The sequence below is a fragment of the Leucoraja erinacea genome, chromosome 3 (genome assembly GCF_028641065.1).
Source record: "Leucoraja erinacea ecotype New England chromosome 3, Leri_hhj_1, whole genome shotgun sequence".
Classification (NCBI taxonomy): Eukaryota; Metazoa; Chordata; class Chondrichthyes; order Rajiformes; family Rajidae; genus Leucoraja; species Leucoraja erinaceus.
Genome location: NC_073379.1, coordinates 64,432,158 through 64,447,659, shown reverse-complemented (window position 1 = coordinate 64,447,659; position 15,502 = coordinate 64,432,158). Strand labels below are relative to the sequence as shown.

General features: G+C 41.3%; 1 protein-coding gene across 1 annotated transcript in view; it reads left to right on the top strand.

Moving 5' to 3' along the window:
• Positions 1–15,502, top strand: part of dock8 (dedicator of cytokinesis 8) — a 192,763-nt gene that overhangs the window by 115,201 nt on the left and 62,060 nt on the right. Inside the window, 4 exon segments of the mRNA XM_055632820.1 lie at positions 3,491–3,632; positions 5,963–6,064; positions 8,224–8,319; positions 11,060–11,294. Of these exon segments, the coding sequence (XP_055488795.1) occupies positions 3,491–3,632; positions 5,963–6,064; positions 8,224–8,319; positions 11,060–11,294 (575 nt within the window).

Below are 15,502 nucleotides of genomic sequence, written 5' to 3'. Positions count from 1 at the left end.
ATTTCATGTAAGGCTTGATCACTAGTGGGGCCAGAAGGGGACTTTTAATAACAATTTCCCTTTATTTGGCTGATTTCTGATACAATATTCTATAATAAAAAGAACCAAAAGAATGGAGCAGAAATTCCTGCTCATTTACTTCATGGGAGAAAAAAAAATAGAAGACAAAACAGAGAGAAAAAATGAACGAGGATCAAAATTATATCAAATATCTGTTATTGCAGTATGTTTGTAAAGAGCACACATTAACAAAACTGAGGGGCAGGAAAGGGCATGTACTTGATGAAGCCTGCAACGTACCATAATTATTCAACAAATATAACAAAGTACACCATCCATCATTCCAGCCCCTACCCACTCCACTCCTCACACCTACCCTTGCATCTCATCTCTTATGTCATCTCTCAGAAGCAACAGGAATTTTAAAAAAGGGTCAAAAAAGTGAAGGGAAATTGTTTTTTAAATTCCTCTCTGGCCCCACTAATGACCCAAAGCTCATGAGATCTCAAGACAAAGTGATACTTTCTATTTGATGCAGTCTCTGGCACCTACTTCATCACAAGTACAATCCATACCTCACTGTTAATGGTCTGGCATATTAGTAGAAGCAGCTCCCAGGAATTCAGTCTATAATCAGCACCTGTAACCACTGGCACTGTGTCTGATCCACTCCCTGTCTAGTAATGGGAAGTCCTCATTCCTCCCATAGGGAGTCTTCATTCCTTGCCATTTGATTAGTAAGGAAATCCAATGAGAGCATTTTTGTCACAGCTGCCTTGCTGTTATTCTTTGGAAGGATTGACTGAACTCTTACCAGAATCACAGTGGTAGAATCCCTCCAGTATTTCACCCATTGTGTAAAGCAATATTTACATTGAGTCAGGAACCAACCCAGTTTAATGCTAAAGCAGTTAGGAGTCAGTAATCACTAAAATCACCATCAACATTTCATCCAGAGACTTGCTCGCCTTTGGGCAAAGAGAGTTCATCTAACATCCCCTCGATTCTTATGTTTACCTACTGAGGGATCGTTTATTTTATTGTGGCGGCACAGTTTTGCAGCCTCACAGGGCCAGAGACCCAGGTTCAATCATGACCGCAGGTGCTGCTTGTGTGAAGTTTGCACGCTCTCTCTGTGACTCCAAGGATCTCCTTCGAATGCTCCTTTCCACCCACATCCTAAAGATGTGCCGGGTTGTAGGTTAATTGGCCTCTGTAAATTTCCTGAGTATGTAGGGAGTGGATGCAAAAATGGAATAACATAGAACTAATGTAATCGGGTGATCGATAGTCAGTGTGGTCTCGTTGGGCCTATTTCTATGCTGTATCTTTAAATCAATTAATCAATTACCTTGATGAAACGTGGTCTTTGCTAAACCAGTTCATTTATAAATATGGATGATCTTTAAGTTCATGCTGTTCTAACATAGTCTTTAGCAGAATTTAAATAATGGAGGAATAACTCTGGTACATGGTCAGTCAATCTTTCCAAAACACCGCATCAACTTGGCAAAAATGTTCTCATTCATTTTCGTTACTGTGGTGCAGTGGTAGACTTGATCCCTTACAGCACCAGAGTACCGGCTTTGATCCTGACAACAGGTGCTGTCTGTACGGAGTTTGCACGTTCTCCCTGTGATCATGATGTGGGTTTTCTCTGACTGCTGCAGTTTTCTCTCACAGTCCAATGATGTGCATATTTATAGGTTAATTGGCTTCTGTAAATTGTCCCTAATGTGTAGTACAAAATGTGTCTATGGGTGATCGTTGGTCTGCACAGACTCGATGGGCCAAAGGGCCTGTTTCCACACTGAATGTCTGAAGTAAACTAAACTAATCAAATAGCAGGAAATGGATCCGATGCAATAGTAGTAGTTTAAGGTGGTGATTATAGACAGAATTCGCAGGAGTTGCTTCCATTTAATTTCCATAATGTTGTCAGTGACGTTTCGGCCATACTTGTGATGAAACTCAAAGAAAATTACTGGTAATAAGTTAGCATGCAAAGAATGGGTAAATAGGAGAATAATTCTCCACATACATGTGATGAGAGCCCTTCCTATTATACTGCCGACAGAGTATGAAATTAGGGCAGTAGCATGCACAGCTTTCTTGTGTGGTCATTATTTTACTTTATCTGAGAATAACATGGTTGTATTAGAATAGATACTTATTATAGATCAATGATACAAGTTCTAGGTTACTAGATAATGCATGTTTTCTCTTCTATCATATTTGTTATATATTTCATGCAGCAATTTATGAGCCCTATATATAATTATTACTATATATTATTGTTAACAATATTAATAGACATTGGATTAGTGAAATAGGAATAGTTAATATGTATTTACTTGAAACATATGTCCCAGAGATGAGTCACACAAGTAGTCCATTATCTACGTGAATAGTGTAATTAGAACATCAAGGTTTTGTTTTATGAAGAGAAGGGTACGCTCATGCTGGAGGGGCCACAGCATTCATATTCAGTGTCCATAATCCACATTTCCCTGAACTTGCTGCTCTTCAATTCTGAAGGCCATTGCCATCGACTGCAACATTCCTGGAGCTGAGTTGTGACAGGGCTTCAGGCAATGTTGAGAGTGGCATAGTGGTGCAGTTGGTAGTGCTACCTCAAAGCGCCAGAGAGCCAGGTTCGATCCTGACCGGGTGCTGTCTGCTGTGTGCAGTTTGCACATTCTACCTGTGTCTACATGGGTTTCCTCCCACATCCCAAAGATGTGTGGATTTATAGGTTATTTGGTCTCTGTAATTTGCCCCTAATATTTAAGGAGTGGATGCAGGTAGCATCATATAGAACAAGTATGAACAGGCAATCGATTGTCGGAATGGACTTGGTCGGCGGAAGTGCTGTTTACATGCTGTATCTTTCATTCAATGTTAGTGGTGTGAAGAGAATGTACAAGAATAAGGCCTGCCCAGAAAACCATGTGATAGCCATCAAAATCCCACCGCTGATCATTGGCATAGCTACCAAAGTGTTCATGTACTTTCAAATGTCAGATTTATAGACCATCCAGAATAATATTGGTTTTTAATACATTTAATACATTTTTTAAATAATCATTAATAATTTTACCAAGAATAAGTATGAGTAAAATCAATAAAACACTTTAAATAACTTTTGGGCAAAAAGATAATATTTTTTAAGTTTTGACTTATTCAATATCAAAGACTGATACTGATGACCGATTTATATCAAGCTCCTCTACCATCCTCTTTCTAATGAATGAGCTCACGGTTGCTGCTGGAAGTTTCATTTGCAATTGGGTCAGAAGCAGAGTTCCCAGTGAAATAGTTGGTAAATCACAGTCATAGATGTGTATCCCAAAACCAACCAGCAAATGTGTTGACAGGAATTGGTATGGTTGGCATACCTCAACAAAATCTGCACTGTGGTTTAGGGCTGCAACCACCTTCTGTGCAAATCAAAAGAATAACCAATTATTAACGTTTTCTTGTATTGCAGGTCTCCGGATTTCTACGAGGAAGTAAAACTTAAACTTCCTGCTAAAATTACAGAAAGACACCACTTGCTGTTTACATTCTACCATATCAGCTGCCAGCAGAAACAGAACCAAGGATCGCCAGAGACTCTAATCGGGTATTCGGTAAGCTGTGCCAGGTCCTGTCTGTACTGAATATGTACAGCCAGAGGTTCCAATTATGATTTCCATTTGTTTGGCCTGGGTTAAGGTTCCAGTTTCAATCTCAAGTTTGTTCCATATAATGTGATCTCCTTCTTATGGTAATGACCTGGGGAAGTAACGTTGGCACCTCTTGGCAAATAAAGGGGAAATTAAGAAATTTCTAGGCAATGACACGAAAACCAAAAGTGCTGGAAGTACTCAGCAAGTCAGGCAGCATTTGTTAATAGAAATATTTTTTCAGATCTGTGACTTTCATCAGCCAATGACTTAAAGCACAATTTATATTTGTAGACATTACTTCAAGAACAAGGTCAAGCTCAGCTATAATATTCCCTTTGATGAAATAATGTCTCGCACTTTCTTCCTTTGCTCCCACATGAAAAATGAGTCATACCATAGCGTGGAAGCAGGCCCATAGCCCAACTTGCCCATGCTGACCAACATGCCCCATCTATACTAGTCCCACCTGCCTGCTTGGCCCATATCCCTCTAAACCTGTCCTATCACTTGACAAATCGTTGCCAGTTAATGGCTCTCAAACAGAATCCTGGAAAGAAAAGTGTTAAGAGAATGTGGGAATAAAAATGATAATTTAAATGTACATATTGTTGAAAAAAGGGCTCCGTTCCATTTGTCTATTTCAACCTATGCACAAGACAATAGCAAGTGAAATAAGCAATTAATAACACAACTTCAAGCCAATTTCCATTCAATGACTGGAGCCATCCAAGGATGGTCTAAAACAAGTGGTTTGTTGTACTTTTTGCTTGTCCAGCACCTATTATTATTCACATTAAACGCAGTTTTCTATTTAACACCGGCTCATGGCCCATGTTCTTTAGATACGAACAAATCACAAGTGAATAGGTAGGGTCACTATCAGTCAAGATACTGGTGACAAGAATAAATAAATGCCAAAAATCAGCATAAATAACATTTCCATTTATTTACCATCTCTATTGCAACAAAAAAATCATGAGGTATTTTACAATATTAACAAACAATAATTGACACTGTGCCAGGTAAGGTAAATGGTAGGACAAAGTCCTACTTGGTGAAGCATAAGAAGGAGAAGGAATGGAAAAATGTATGTTTTGGCGCTTGGTCACTGAGGTTCAAAAGTCTTCAAATATTGGAGGGAATGTGGTGCAGGGAGGATAAGTTGGCCAATCACCTTTGACTTGCAGAAATTGGACGCAAGAGCCAGTGGTGAAAGAATTGATGGGCTTGTAGCTCAGCCTGTGGGCATGCACAATCACAATCTCGACTGCTGAGGTTCAAGTGACCTTGGTGTTGGACAGTAGGTGTTATAGATTGAATTGCTTCCCATTAGTTCCACTCCTGTGGGGAAATTGTTGGAGGTGAGGTTCAAGGCCATGTTGCAGCAGGAAAGGTTGTGTTTAACACCTGTATGCTTCTGAGACCAGGACTATCTACAGCAAGACCTCAAGTTACTGGAAAGATACCACTGCAAAACCCTCCCAATTCAATGATCAGATATATGAAATAATGGCAGTGTCCTTTCCCAGGCAAGTGTTCCCCGCACAGAGGGTCAAATTTAGGTAGTCCATTACATTTGGCACGGTGCCTAGTTTACCTGTTCAGCACCAGGCTCTCAAAATAGATATGTGTAGGAAGGAACTACAGATGCTGGTTTACACTGGATAAACAGAAAATGCTGGTGTAACTCAGTGGGTCAGGCAGCATCTCTGGAGAAAGAATATAGGTGATGTCTCTCAGTCTGAAGGACGGTCTCGACCTGAAACGTCACCCATTCCTTCTCTCCAGATATGCTGCCTGTCCCACTGAGTTACTCCAGCATTTTGTGTCTACCTTCTCAAAATAGATAGTCCATTCCAAGTTCAGTCACAAGAAGAGATTATCAGAAGGACAGAGGTAAGGTTTTAAGGATGTTGGCAAAATCTCCTTGGACCAATGCAACATCCCCACTGATTCCTAGAGGTTTCTGCCCCATGATTACCCAAAGTGGGGAAGGACAGTTTGGGATGTCGTTGATAAGTGAAAGTCCACCAGTGAAAGCACACAAAGCTCTTGTGTGCACAAGAACTGCAGCACCTCACAATCTATCCACTTGCCATCCCATCAGCCACCTCCTGTGGAGAAGTTTGCAGTTCCCGCTCAATGGCCCACACCTTAGAACCCACAGAAACAAAGTAGAAATGAATCATCCTCGATCCTGGGGGACTGCCTGAGGAAGAAGGAAGGGAAATGGCGTTATTCCAACTACCAGGTTCAATAAATATTTAATATGTTCCATCTTTAATCACTAGTGGCTGCCGATTCTTATGAATGAACGTCTTCAGACTGGTCATTACTGTCTGCCAGTTGCTTTGGACAAACTTCCCAACAAATACTCGATGCACTCTCCAGAGGTAAGAGTTTTATTTGTACGGTGCTCTTGTGATTGAGTTTCACAGTGGGAGATCTGCCCTTATCAGGACCATGTTATGGGTGAAGATGTTGTAAAATTCTGACCAGCTGTTTGACTAGTCTCCTCCTTCATGTGGAGAGTTGAATTCCCAGGTGCTGCAGAATACCAAAGTATTTATGTCCCATGCCTAAGAAGAGCATGTGAAAGAAGATCCTGCATAATGCATACATAGAATTATGTAGCCCAGAAGCTGCCCTTTTGGCCAGTAACTGTGCCTACTAGCCTTCCTTGGTGTAATCCACCTTTCTTCCTCACACAGCTATTTGGTTTGCCAATTAAATGTTATTTGCTTCAACCACTCCATGCCGTATCAAGTTCTTTGTTTAAACCACTCTACAAATTAATGTCACATTCTCACAGCTTTTATTTTAGTGATGATTTGAGGAAGTGGTGTTTCATGCCCTATGTATCTCCACACAAGTCAATTTAAAAAGCATTTCCTTTTTTTAGATTATAATCTGAATTTTCTTGAATCTCCTCCCCTTTGCTGGAAGATGCAGTGAGGGTCTGAGCTCCACTGTTGCCAGTTATTTTTATTTGTGCCTTGATGGTGAGGCCATAATGCACAAGTCTAGTCTGTCAATATTATCCCTGTGCACTGGTCTCGAACATCCTTTTGCGGCTGAGGTTACTGGTTGTGATAAAGAGTGGGAGGATTTGAATTTTAGGGGCTTAGCATCCAGTCATTAACCCACAATCGTTGCTCCAGCAATAACCAGTCTGGATGGAAAGCGCAGGTACAACTTGCACAGAGCTCTGAATTAAGTAATAGTATAGCTCATATCATATAGCCAGATACAAAGAACAATATCAGTGCTTTTTATCAGCAGACGTGACCTGGTGTACTGCTTAGAATGCATTGCCCCCTTCCTGCTGATGGAAATAGAAATGTTTTTGGCAGTTGCCCCACTGACATCTTTGTCACTTCCCAGATTTCCAAAACTGTTTGCTGACTGACAATCTTTCTGCTATCTTACACAACTTGTGCAATGCTGTGTTAATAGCAGAATTATATCATTCAGTCTTTCACCAGGGCCACAAGAATACTTGGCACGAGGTATCTGTTCATTTTGTTCTGGGGTGGAGAAGGAGCAGTTTGTTTAAGTGGGACAAAGCTCCCAAGGATATAAAGGAAAGAGTGTCAGGTGTAGCCTGGATAGAGTGAATGTGGAGAAGATGTTTCCACTAGTTGGAGAGTCTAGAACAAGAGGGCATAGCCTCAAAATAAAAGGACGTACCTTGAAAAAGGAGATGAGGAGGAATTTGTTTAGTCAGAGGGTGGTGAATCTGTGAAACTCATTGCCACAGAAGGCTGTGGAGGCTAAGTCAGTGGGTATTTTTAAAGTGGTGATTGACAGATACGTGATTAGTAAAGGTGTCGGGGTTATGGGGAGAAGGCAGGAGAATGCTGTTGAGAGGGAAAGATAGATCAGCCATGATTGAAGGGCGGAGTAGACTCGATGGGCCGAATGGCCTACATCTGCTCCTATGACATGAACTTATGAATTTGCAGCATAGATTATTGGCAACTATTGACAGCTTCTTTAAATCATTATTAAGGGGCATCCATAAATCAGTTTTGAAACCTTGTCTAGAATACTGAAATCTCCACTGAGCTCTTTACTCTAACAGTTCCTGCACTGCTATCAGTGTTATCATGCATTTGCCAAACTGCTGTTGTCCCGTTTTTCAAGTCTCCTGCATTATGCTGGAGAGATTCAAAACAGCTGAACACGATTGTCCTCAGGGGCAAAAATAATTTATGTTCTGAACACATGAAAAACGTTTGTTACACTTTGGCTGGCATTTTGGACTCTGCCTCTATCATACATGCATATGCCAGGCTGCAGTGTCTAAGATGGCTAAAAAACAGTGTCTAAAAAACAGCTAGAAAGAAAGAGGATGGATACACGGAGGAGACAATTTTCATTTACCTGACAACTGTAAACTAGTGTGCATGACTTTTCAAACAAAATAAAAGAAAAAGTGTTGTAAAAGACTTACTCTGACTTCTGGCCTTTCCTATTCTATGTTACTCTGCAATACATTGATAGTACTTTATGTCCAAAGAATATAAATGTCCATTTTTGTTCAATACAGAAGATTCCAAACCAGTCTCCACCAGTCAAATGGGTAGATGGCCACAAGGGTGTATTCAACGTGGAGATACAAGCAGTTTCCTCAGTACATACCCAGGTAAGTGTCCTGTAAACTGAGCTGCATGGTTATTTTCTAATTTACAGATGGGTTTTAAAATGATTTGGGCTGGACGAACTTCTCGTTCACCCTTGATGTAACCCTTAACAGTGACATTGACCTCAGGGTCACACGCTGTAAAAGGAAACCTCAGAATCTTGTCAGTGAAAGAAATCCTTTGAGTAATGCCTCTTATTTAGTCTTGCATTTCAGGATTCACTATGCAGCTTATGCAAGCGAATAGAGAAGATAAAAATAAAGATTTCTGTTTGTTACTGTAACGTCATTGATATAAGTTCATTAGATCCCTGGCAGATATAAAATTATAAGAGGCATTGATAGTTTAGACAGTCAGAACCTTTTTCCCAGGGTAGATATGTCAAAGACGAGATGGCAGCATTTTAAGTGAGAGGGGCAGAGTTTAAAGGACATGTGCAGGGCAAGATTTTTACATAATGAGCTCTGGGTGCCTGGAATGTGCTGCTGGAGGTGGTGGTGGAGGCAGATGCGATCAGGGCATTTAAGTGGCTTTTAGAAAAGCACATAGATATGCAAGGAATGGAAGGATAACCTCCAATTCAGAGGACGGTGGAGGCCAGTTCTCTGGATACTTTCAAGAGAGAGCCAGATAGGGCTCTTAAAGATAGCGGAGTCAGGCGATATGGGGAGAAGGCAGGAACGGGGTACTGATTGGGGATTATCAGCCATGATCACATTGAATGGCTCGAAGGGCCGAATGGCCTACTCCTGCACCTATTGTCTATTGTCCATTGATGTGGACCAGGTGCAGGCAGAGGGAATTAGTTTAACCTGATATCATGTTTAGCACGGACATTGTGAGCTAAAGGGCCTGTTGCTGTGTTGTACGGTTCAGTGTTCTATGTATTGTTTTATCAGCTGCATAATGAATACATAAGAGCAACAAGACTATGCACATATCCCAGATAATGACCAACATGTCCCCATCACTGATTTGTAGGAATGTCTTTGTCTGGTACTTTTGTTTGACCATCTTCACTTTTTGCCTATGCAGTGCTGCTTAATCAAGTATCAAAAGTTTGTCTTCATTTATTTTTGTTGACTTGTTTGTAACCCATGCTTCGTCTTGACATCATTGTGTCTTTACAATATTTGTTTTCATATGTACATGAAATTAAATGTTCATAATCATGAAAAAAAATACATAAACATTCTGAGTAAGCTCTACAGTAAACAGGAGTATACCTCATAGATTTAAATATATGTAAATTTGGAAGCAGCATTAAAACTAGTTTAACAAAGTAGCCTATTGTCCACAAATAATTCAATGACTTATTGCAGTGTTACTCGTATGAATAACTGGCACACTAACAATGGTGCTGTACAGCATTTCAGTTTTGTTTCCAATCAACTTTCTGCCAATGCTTCAATATAAAATTGGCAGTATTGATTCTGCTGTGTGAGATTCCTGCTAAGTCTTCCCTGAGCAAAAAAAAACAACAAGTTACTGGAGGAACTGAGTAATCTGTGGGGGGAAATGGACAGTCGACATGAGATCCAGATGAGGACTCTTTCAGCCAGGGATGTTAAGGTTGTGCCAAGATGAACAGTGTTGGACCCATTTCCTGTGCAGTGGCTGGACAACTGTTTAGGCTGTGCAACATCTGAGATGGAAACCCACTAAGCACACATGGAAATATTGGGAGGGGTAGGAGTTTGTCATTGCCACCATTGGGGGTAATTGATATGACCATAGGGCGGCACAGTGATAGAGTTGCTGCCTTACAGCACCAGAGACCCAGGTTCGATCTTGACTATGGGTGCTTATGTGTACGGAAATGTACGTTCTCCCTATGACCTGTGTGGGTTTTCCCCGGGTGCTCTGGTTTCCTCCCACACTTCAAAGACATACAGGGTTGTAGGTTAAGTGGCTTGGTAAAATTGTAACTTGTCCCTAGTGCGTGTAGTTTAGTGTCAATGCGCGGGGATCGCTGGTGGGCCTAAACTCGATGGGCTGAAGGGTCTGTTTTTGCTCTGTATCACTTAACTAAACATCTCTGCTATGAAGGTAAGAAAGGATCTCATGTTGGTAGGGAGTGGGGGCAGTAGGAGGTGAAGGGTAAGGTCAATGATCAGAAAGAAGAAAACAAAGGCCATCGCCAGGGAAAAGGCTGAAAGGTTCAGGGCAGGAGTCCTACTCCACCAGCCCAGAGGAGTGCTGATGGAGAAACTGCCAGCTGATGGAATTAGCAGCTTTATGCTCGCGGACACCTGGTAAGCCCGCACAGCAGGGATCAATCTTCAATCAGGCTCCAAACTGAAATGGGGGAGACTGATTTAAATTTGTTAACAATATGTTCAGACTTTGCATGACAGACACTCGTGAAATAGTGGCTGCTTCCATAAATCAGCAATTAGCTTACCCATAAAGTATTGGGCTCAAATCTCAGTCATCTAATGGTTTAACACTGATCCCTGAAATTGCCTGAGGGTCATGAGAGGTGAAGGTCGGGAGGCTAATTTCAAGGTTCCCATTTTGTAATATGCCTGTTGTTCTTCAGTTAACAACTTGGAGACAAGTTTGCAGAATTAATCATTAACTGAGATGGCATTGCTTGATCTTAAATCGTTGCCTACAAAGTAGAATTGAAAGTAAAAAGCCAAGACAATTTTGATCTAAATAGCTTTGAATTGAGCAGTGTTTGGTCAAAGATGTGCCATGATCGATTGTACCAGTTGAACTTATTTTTCCTTGCAACAGGACAACCACCTGGATAAGTTCTTTGCATTGTGTCACACTCTGGAAGGCCGGGTGACATTCCCAATTCGGATTCTCGACCAGAAGATAATGGAACATGACCTGGAGCACGAGCTGAAGTTGAGCATAATCTCACTGCCTTCAGCTCGGCTTGAACCGCTGGTACTGTTTCTGCACCAGGTCCTGGATAAGCTTTTCCAATTGACAATACAGCCAATGGTCGTTGCAGGTCAGACAGGTATAGACATTGATTTGATTCACTAATATTAAATGAAGTACCGCTGAAGCAGCCATTTCTTATGCGATTGTTTGAAATTTGTTTTGTGCTACAGAGGTAAAACTCAAGTTAACACTATGATGACAAATATTTGTATTGCTTTTACCAGGTTTTGATCTTTATTTTTGATTTTAACTTTCCCAATATAGACTAGGCCTGCCAAGGGCTTAGATGGTGTGGAATTTAGCCAGTGTTCGGGAAAGGTTCCAAGAAAGGTTACAGTGGAGAGAGCAAAGCTTTTCCTACTCCAAAAGAACTGGGCAGGGAAAGTCATGGATCTGTCAGTGTGCGAACCTTTATTGGACCAGCATCCACAGTTTTTTTAGCTTTAATATAGTTATAATGAGAACAATGCTGGTTCACAAGCTAAAGTTCAAATTTGGAGCAAGGCCAAGTTTGATGGTATGAGACAATGATTTTAAAAGTTGATATGAGTAGGGTGTTTGCAAATGCAAATGGACATCTGGAAGGTGGGAGGTAGACAAAAGTGCTGGAGAAACTCAGCGGGTGCAGCAGCATCCAAGGAACCCTTCTTCAGACTGAGAGTCAAGGTATGCATGTTCCTGTTAGAGTGAAGGGCAAGACAGGTAGGAGTAAGGAACCTGGATGTCAAGAGAAATTGAAGCTCTGGTCAGCAAAGGAAGGGGATGTGGGACAGACTGAGGCAATAGGATCCAGTGTATCGCTGAAGGTGTATAGGGGATTAAGGAGATAAGGATAAGGAGAATCCAAAAATGTTTAATAAATATTGTAATGAAAAAATGGTAACTAGAAAGAGAATAGGGACCCTCAGAAATCCAAGTAGTCATCTATGTATGGAACAGCAGGAGATGGGCAGGGTCCTCAATGTATATTTCTCCTCTGCTTTTACTGCAAAGAAAGATGTCTTGAGGACAATCTGTATTACAGACGAGGAGATACTGGACGTCCACACAAATATGAAGTTAGATAAATCTCCCGAGCCAGAACAAATATATCCAAGGAAACTGTTATTGTTGGATACAGTGATGTGCCTGAAGACTGGAGGGTGACTAATGTTTTGCCCCTATTTAAGAAGGGCTGCAAAGAACAAACTGGGAATACCGACCGATAAGCCGAACATTGGTGATAGGAAAGTTACTGGAGAGGATTGTATGGGATATGATCTACATGTAATTGGACCAGGGGTTGATTAGGTATGTTTTTATGCGTGGGAGAGCATGCCTCACAAATTTGAATTCTGAAGAGGTAGGTAAGAAGGTTGATGATGGCAAAGCTCTAGGCATAGTCTGCAGGAATTCCAGCAGGACCTTTGATTTGATTCCGCGTGATAGGCTTCCAGAAGGTTGACGCACGTGAGATCCAGGGAGAGATAGATGACTGGATACATCATTTTCTTCAAGGAAGGAAGCAGAAGTTATGGTGAAAGGTTGTTTCTCGGACTGAAGGCCTGTGTCTGGTGGTGTGCCTCGGGGTGCTTGGCCCATTATTGTTTGTCAGTGGTTTGGATGAGAATGTACATTGTATGATTAGTAAGTTTGCAGATGACACTAAAATAGGCGGTACGGTGAACAGTGATTGATACAAATACATCGATAGATGCTCCTGAACACATCATCAGTGATGTAACCTGGGGTCATTGGTTACATGAAGATAGTTATCATGAATTACAGCGGAATCTTCCTACAGAAGATCCCCCGGGTGCTCCAGCTTCCTCCCACATATCAGACATGTGATTTGGAGGTTGATTGGTAATTTATAATTACCCTTAGTGTGTTGGGATTGGATTCAAAACTGATCGATGATCAGCATGGACTCAGTGAGCTGTACTGTATTCTTCAATTAAAAGTTTGGCAAATGGCTGAGGAATGGCTAATGGAGTTCAATTCAGATAAGTGTGAGGTGTTTCATTTTGGGAACTCAAACCAGGTCAGGACCTTCACAGCAAACAGTTGGGCCACGAGGGATGTTACAGAGCAGAGGGATCTAGGCATACAAAGTACATAGTTATCTAAAAGTGGCGTTGAAGATAAATAGAGTGGTGAAGAAGGCTTTTGGCATTCTGGCCTTCATCAGTCATGGAATTGAGTATGAAGTTTGTGCGTTGTGTTGCAGTCAAACAAGACATTGGTGAGGCCGTACTTGAAGTATTGTGTTGAGTTTTGGTAACCCTGCTGCAGTAATGATGCCTTTTAGCCGGATATGGCGCAGAGAAGAATTCTGAGTATATTGCCAGGACTTGGGGCTCTGAGCTATAGCGAGAGATGGGACTTCATTCCCTAGAACGCAGGTGCCAGAGGGGTCAACTTATAGAAGTGCATAAAATCACGAGGGATTACGTAGGGAAAAGATATAAAAGGAACCTGAGGGGCAAACATTTCACACATACAGGGGTGGGTATATGGAACGAGCTGCCAGAAGAAGTTGTTGCGGCAGGTACATTAACGACATTTAAAAGACAATTGGACAGGTACAGGTTTTAGAGACATGGACCAAACGGGGCAAATGGGACTAGTTTGGATTGGGCATTTTGGTTGGCATGGACAAGTTGGACTGAAGGGCCCGTTTCCATGCAATATTACTCTATGACTCTAATCTTTGTTTTTAATGAACATGATCCAACTCGCTGATATTTGTGTAAGATCTCCAGCCACAAACCTTCTAGTTTCTGTGCTTCTGCAATCCTGGTCTTTAATATCTCCCCAAATTCTATGGTTTCTCCACGGGTGCCCATGCTTCTAGCTGTCAACACCACACCTCTCGAATTACTTCCATAAGTCTTTCCAGTTTTTTATATTCATTTTCTACATTTAAAGATTTCCCTCTGAAATGCTTCCTGATCTTTCAGTTATCTATCCCAAATACGTCTTCATTGTTGATACATTAAAGGCAGTAAGTAAAGATGATTTACTAATGTTGTGGTTGCTAATGGTTAGCATATGAAAAAGCTAACCTCTCGCCTTTAGTACAAAGGAGAGAGAATAAAGATTTATATTGAGTTCAGTGGCATTAACGAATGACATTGGGTTCATTTGGCACAAACTAAGGAATTATGCAGCCCGATTTTCCATTTAACATTGTTTCTATTTTCAGACATTTTCGTGTTCCCTTTAAACTTATCCAGGAGCCAATATCTGTTATGTTTAGTCAGATATTGTTGGAAATGTCTGTACTCGCGGGCTAACACAACGCTTCTTTAAATATTTAAATCATATCAGAATATATCAGTTCAAATTGTTCACCAAGATTTTGTTTCCTTGAAAACTCCTCTTAACCATATTAAGACCATCACACATAGGAGCAGAATGAGGCCATTCAGCCCATCGAGTCTACTCTGCCATTCGAACATGACTGATCTATTTTTCGCTCTACCCCATTCTCCTGCCTTCTCCCCGTGACCTTTGACGTCCTTACTAATCAAGAACCTATCAATCTCCGCTTTGAAAATACCCAGTTACTTAGCCTCCGCAGTGATGAATTCCACAGATTCACCCCCCTTTGGCCAAAGAAACTCCTACTCATTTCCATCTTGAAGCTGTGCCCTTTGGTTCGAGACTCTAGAAACTAGTTACTAGAAACATCCTTTCAACATCCATTATCTAATCCTTTCATTATTCGCTAGATTTCAATAAGATGCCCCATCATGCTTCTAAAGTGAGTACAGGCCCAGAGCCATCAAATGCTCTTCATACAATAACCCAATCAACTCATTCTTATAAATCTCCTCTGGACCCTCTCCAATGTCAGCAATGCCTCGTATGCCCCAAATGCAGCAGGTATGGGGTCCAAAACTGCTCACAATATTCCAAATGTGGCTTCATTGGTGCCTTATAAAGCCTCTGCATTACACCCTTACTTTTATTTTCTAGTCTCCTTGAAATTAATGCTAGCACTCATTCTGCAAATTAACCTTTTGAGAATCCTGCACCAGCACTCCCACGTCGATTTGAACCACTGAATGTTGAATCCTCTCCTCTTTTAGAATGTAGTGTACACCTTTATTCCTTGTACCAAAGTGCAGGACCATACACTTTTCCATGGTGTATTCCATTTGCCACTTCTTTTCCCACTCTTCCAACCTGTCCCCAAGTCCTTCTGCAACCTTCGTGCTTCCTTAACACTACCTGGCCCCCTACCTATTTTCGAATCATCTGCAAACATGGCCACAAAGCCATCAATTCCATTATCCA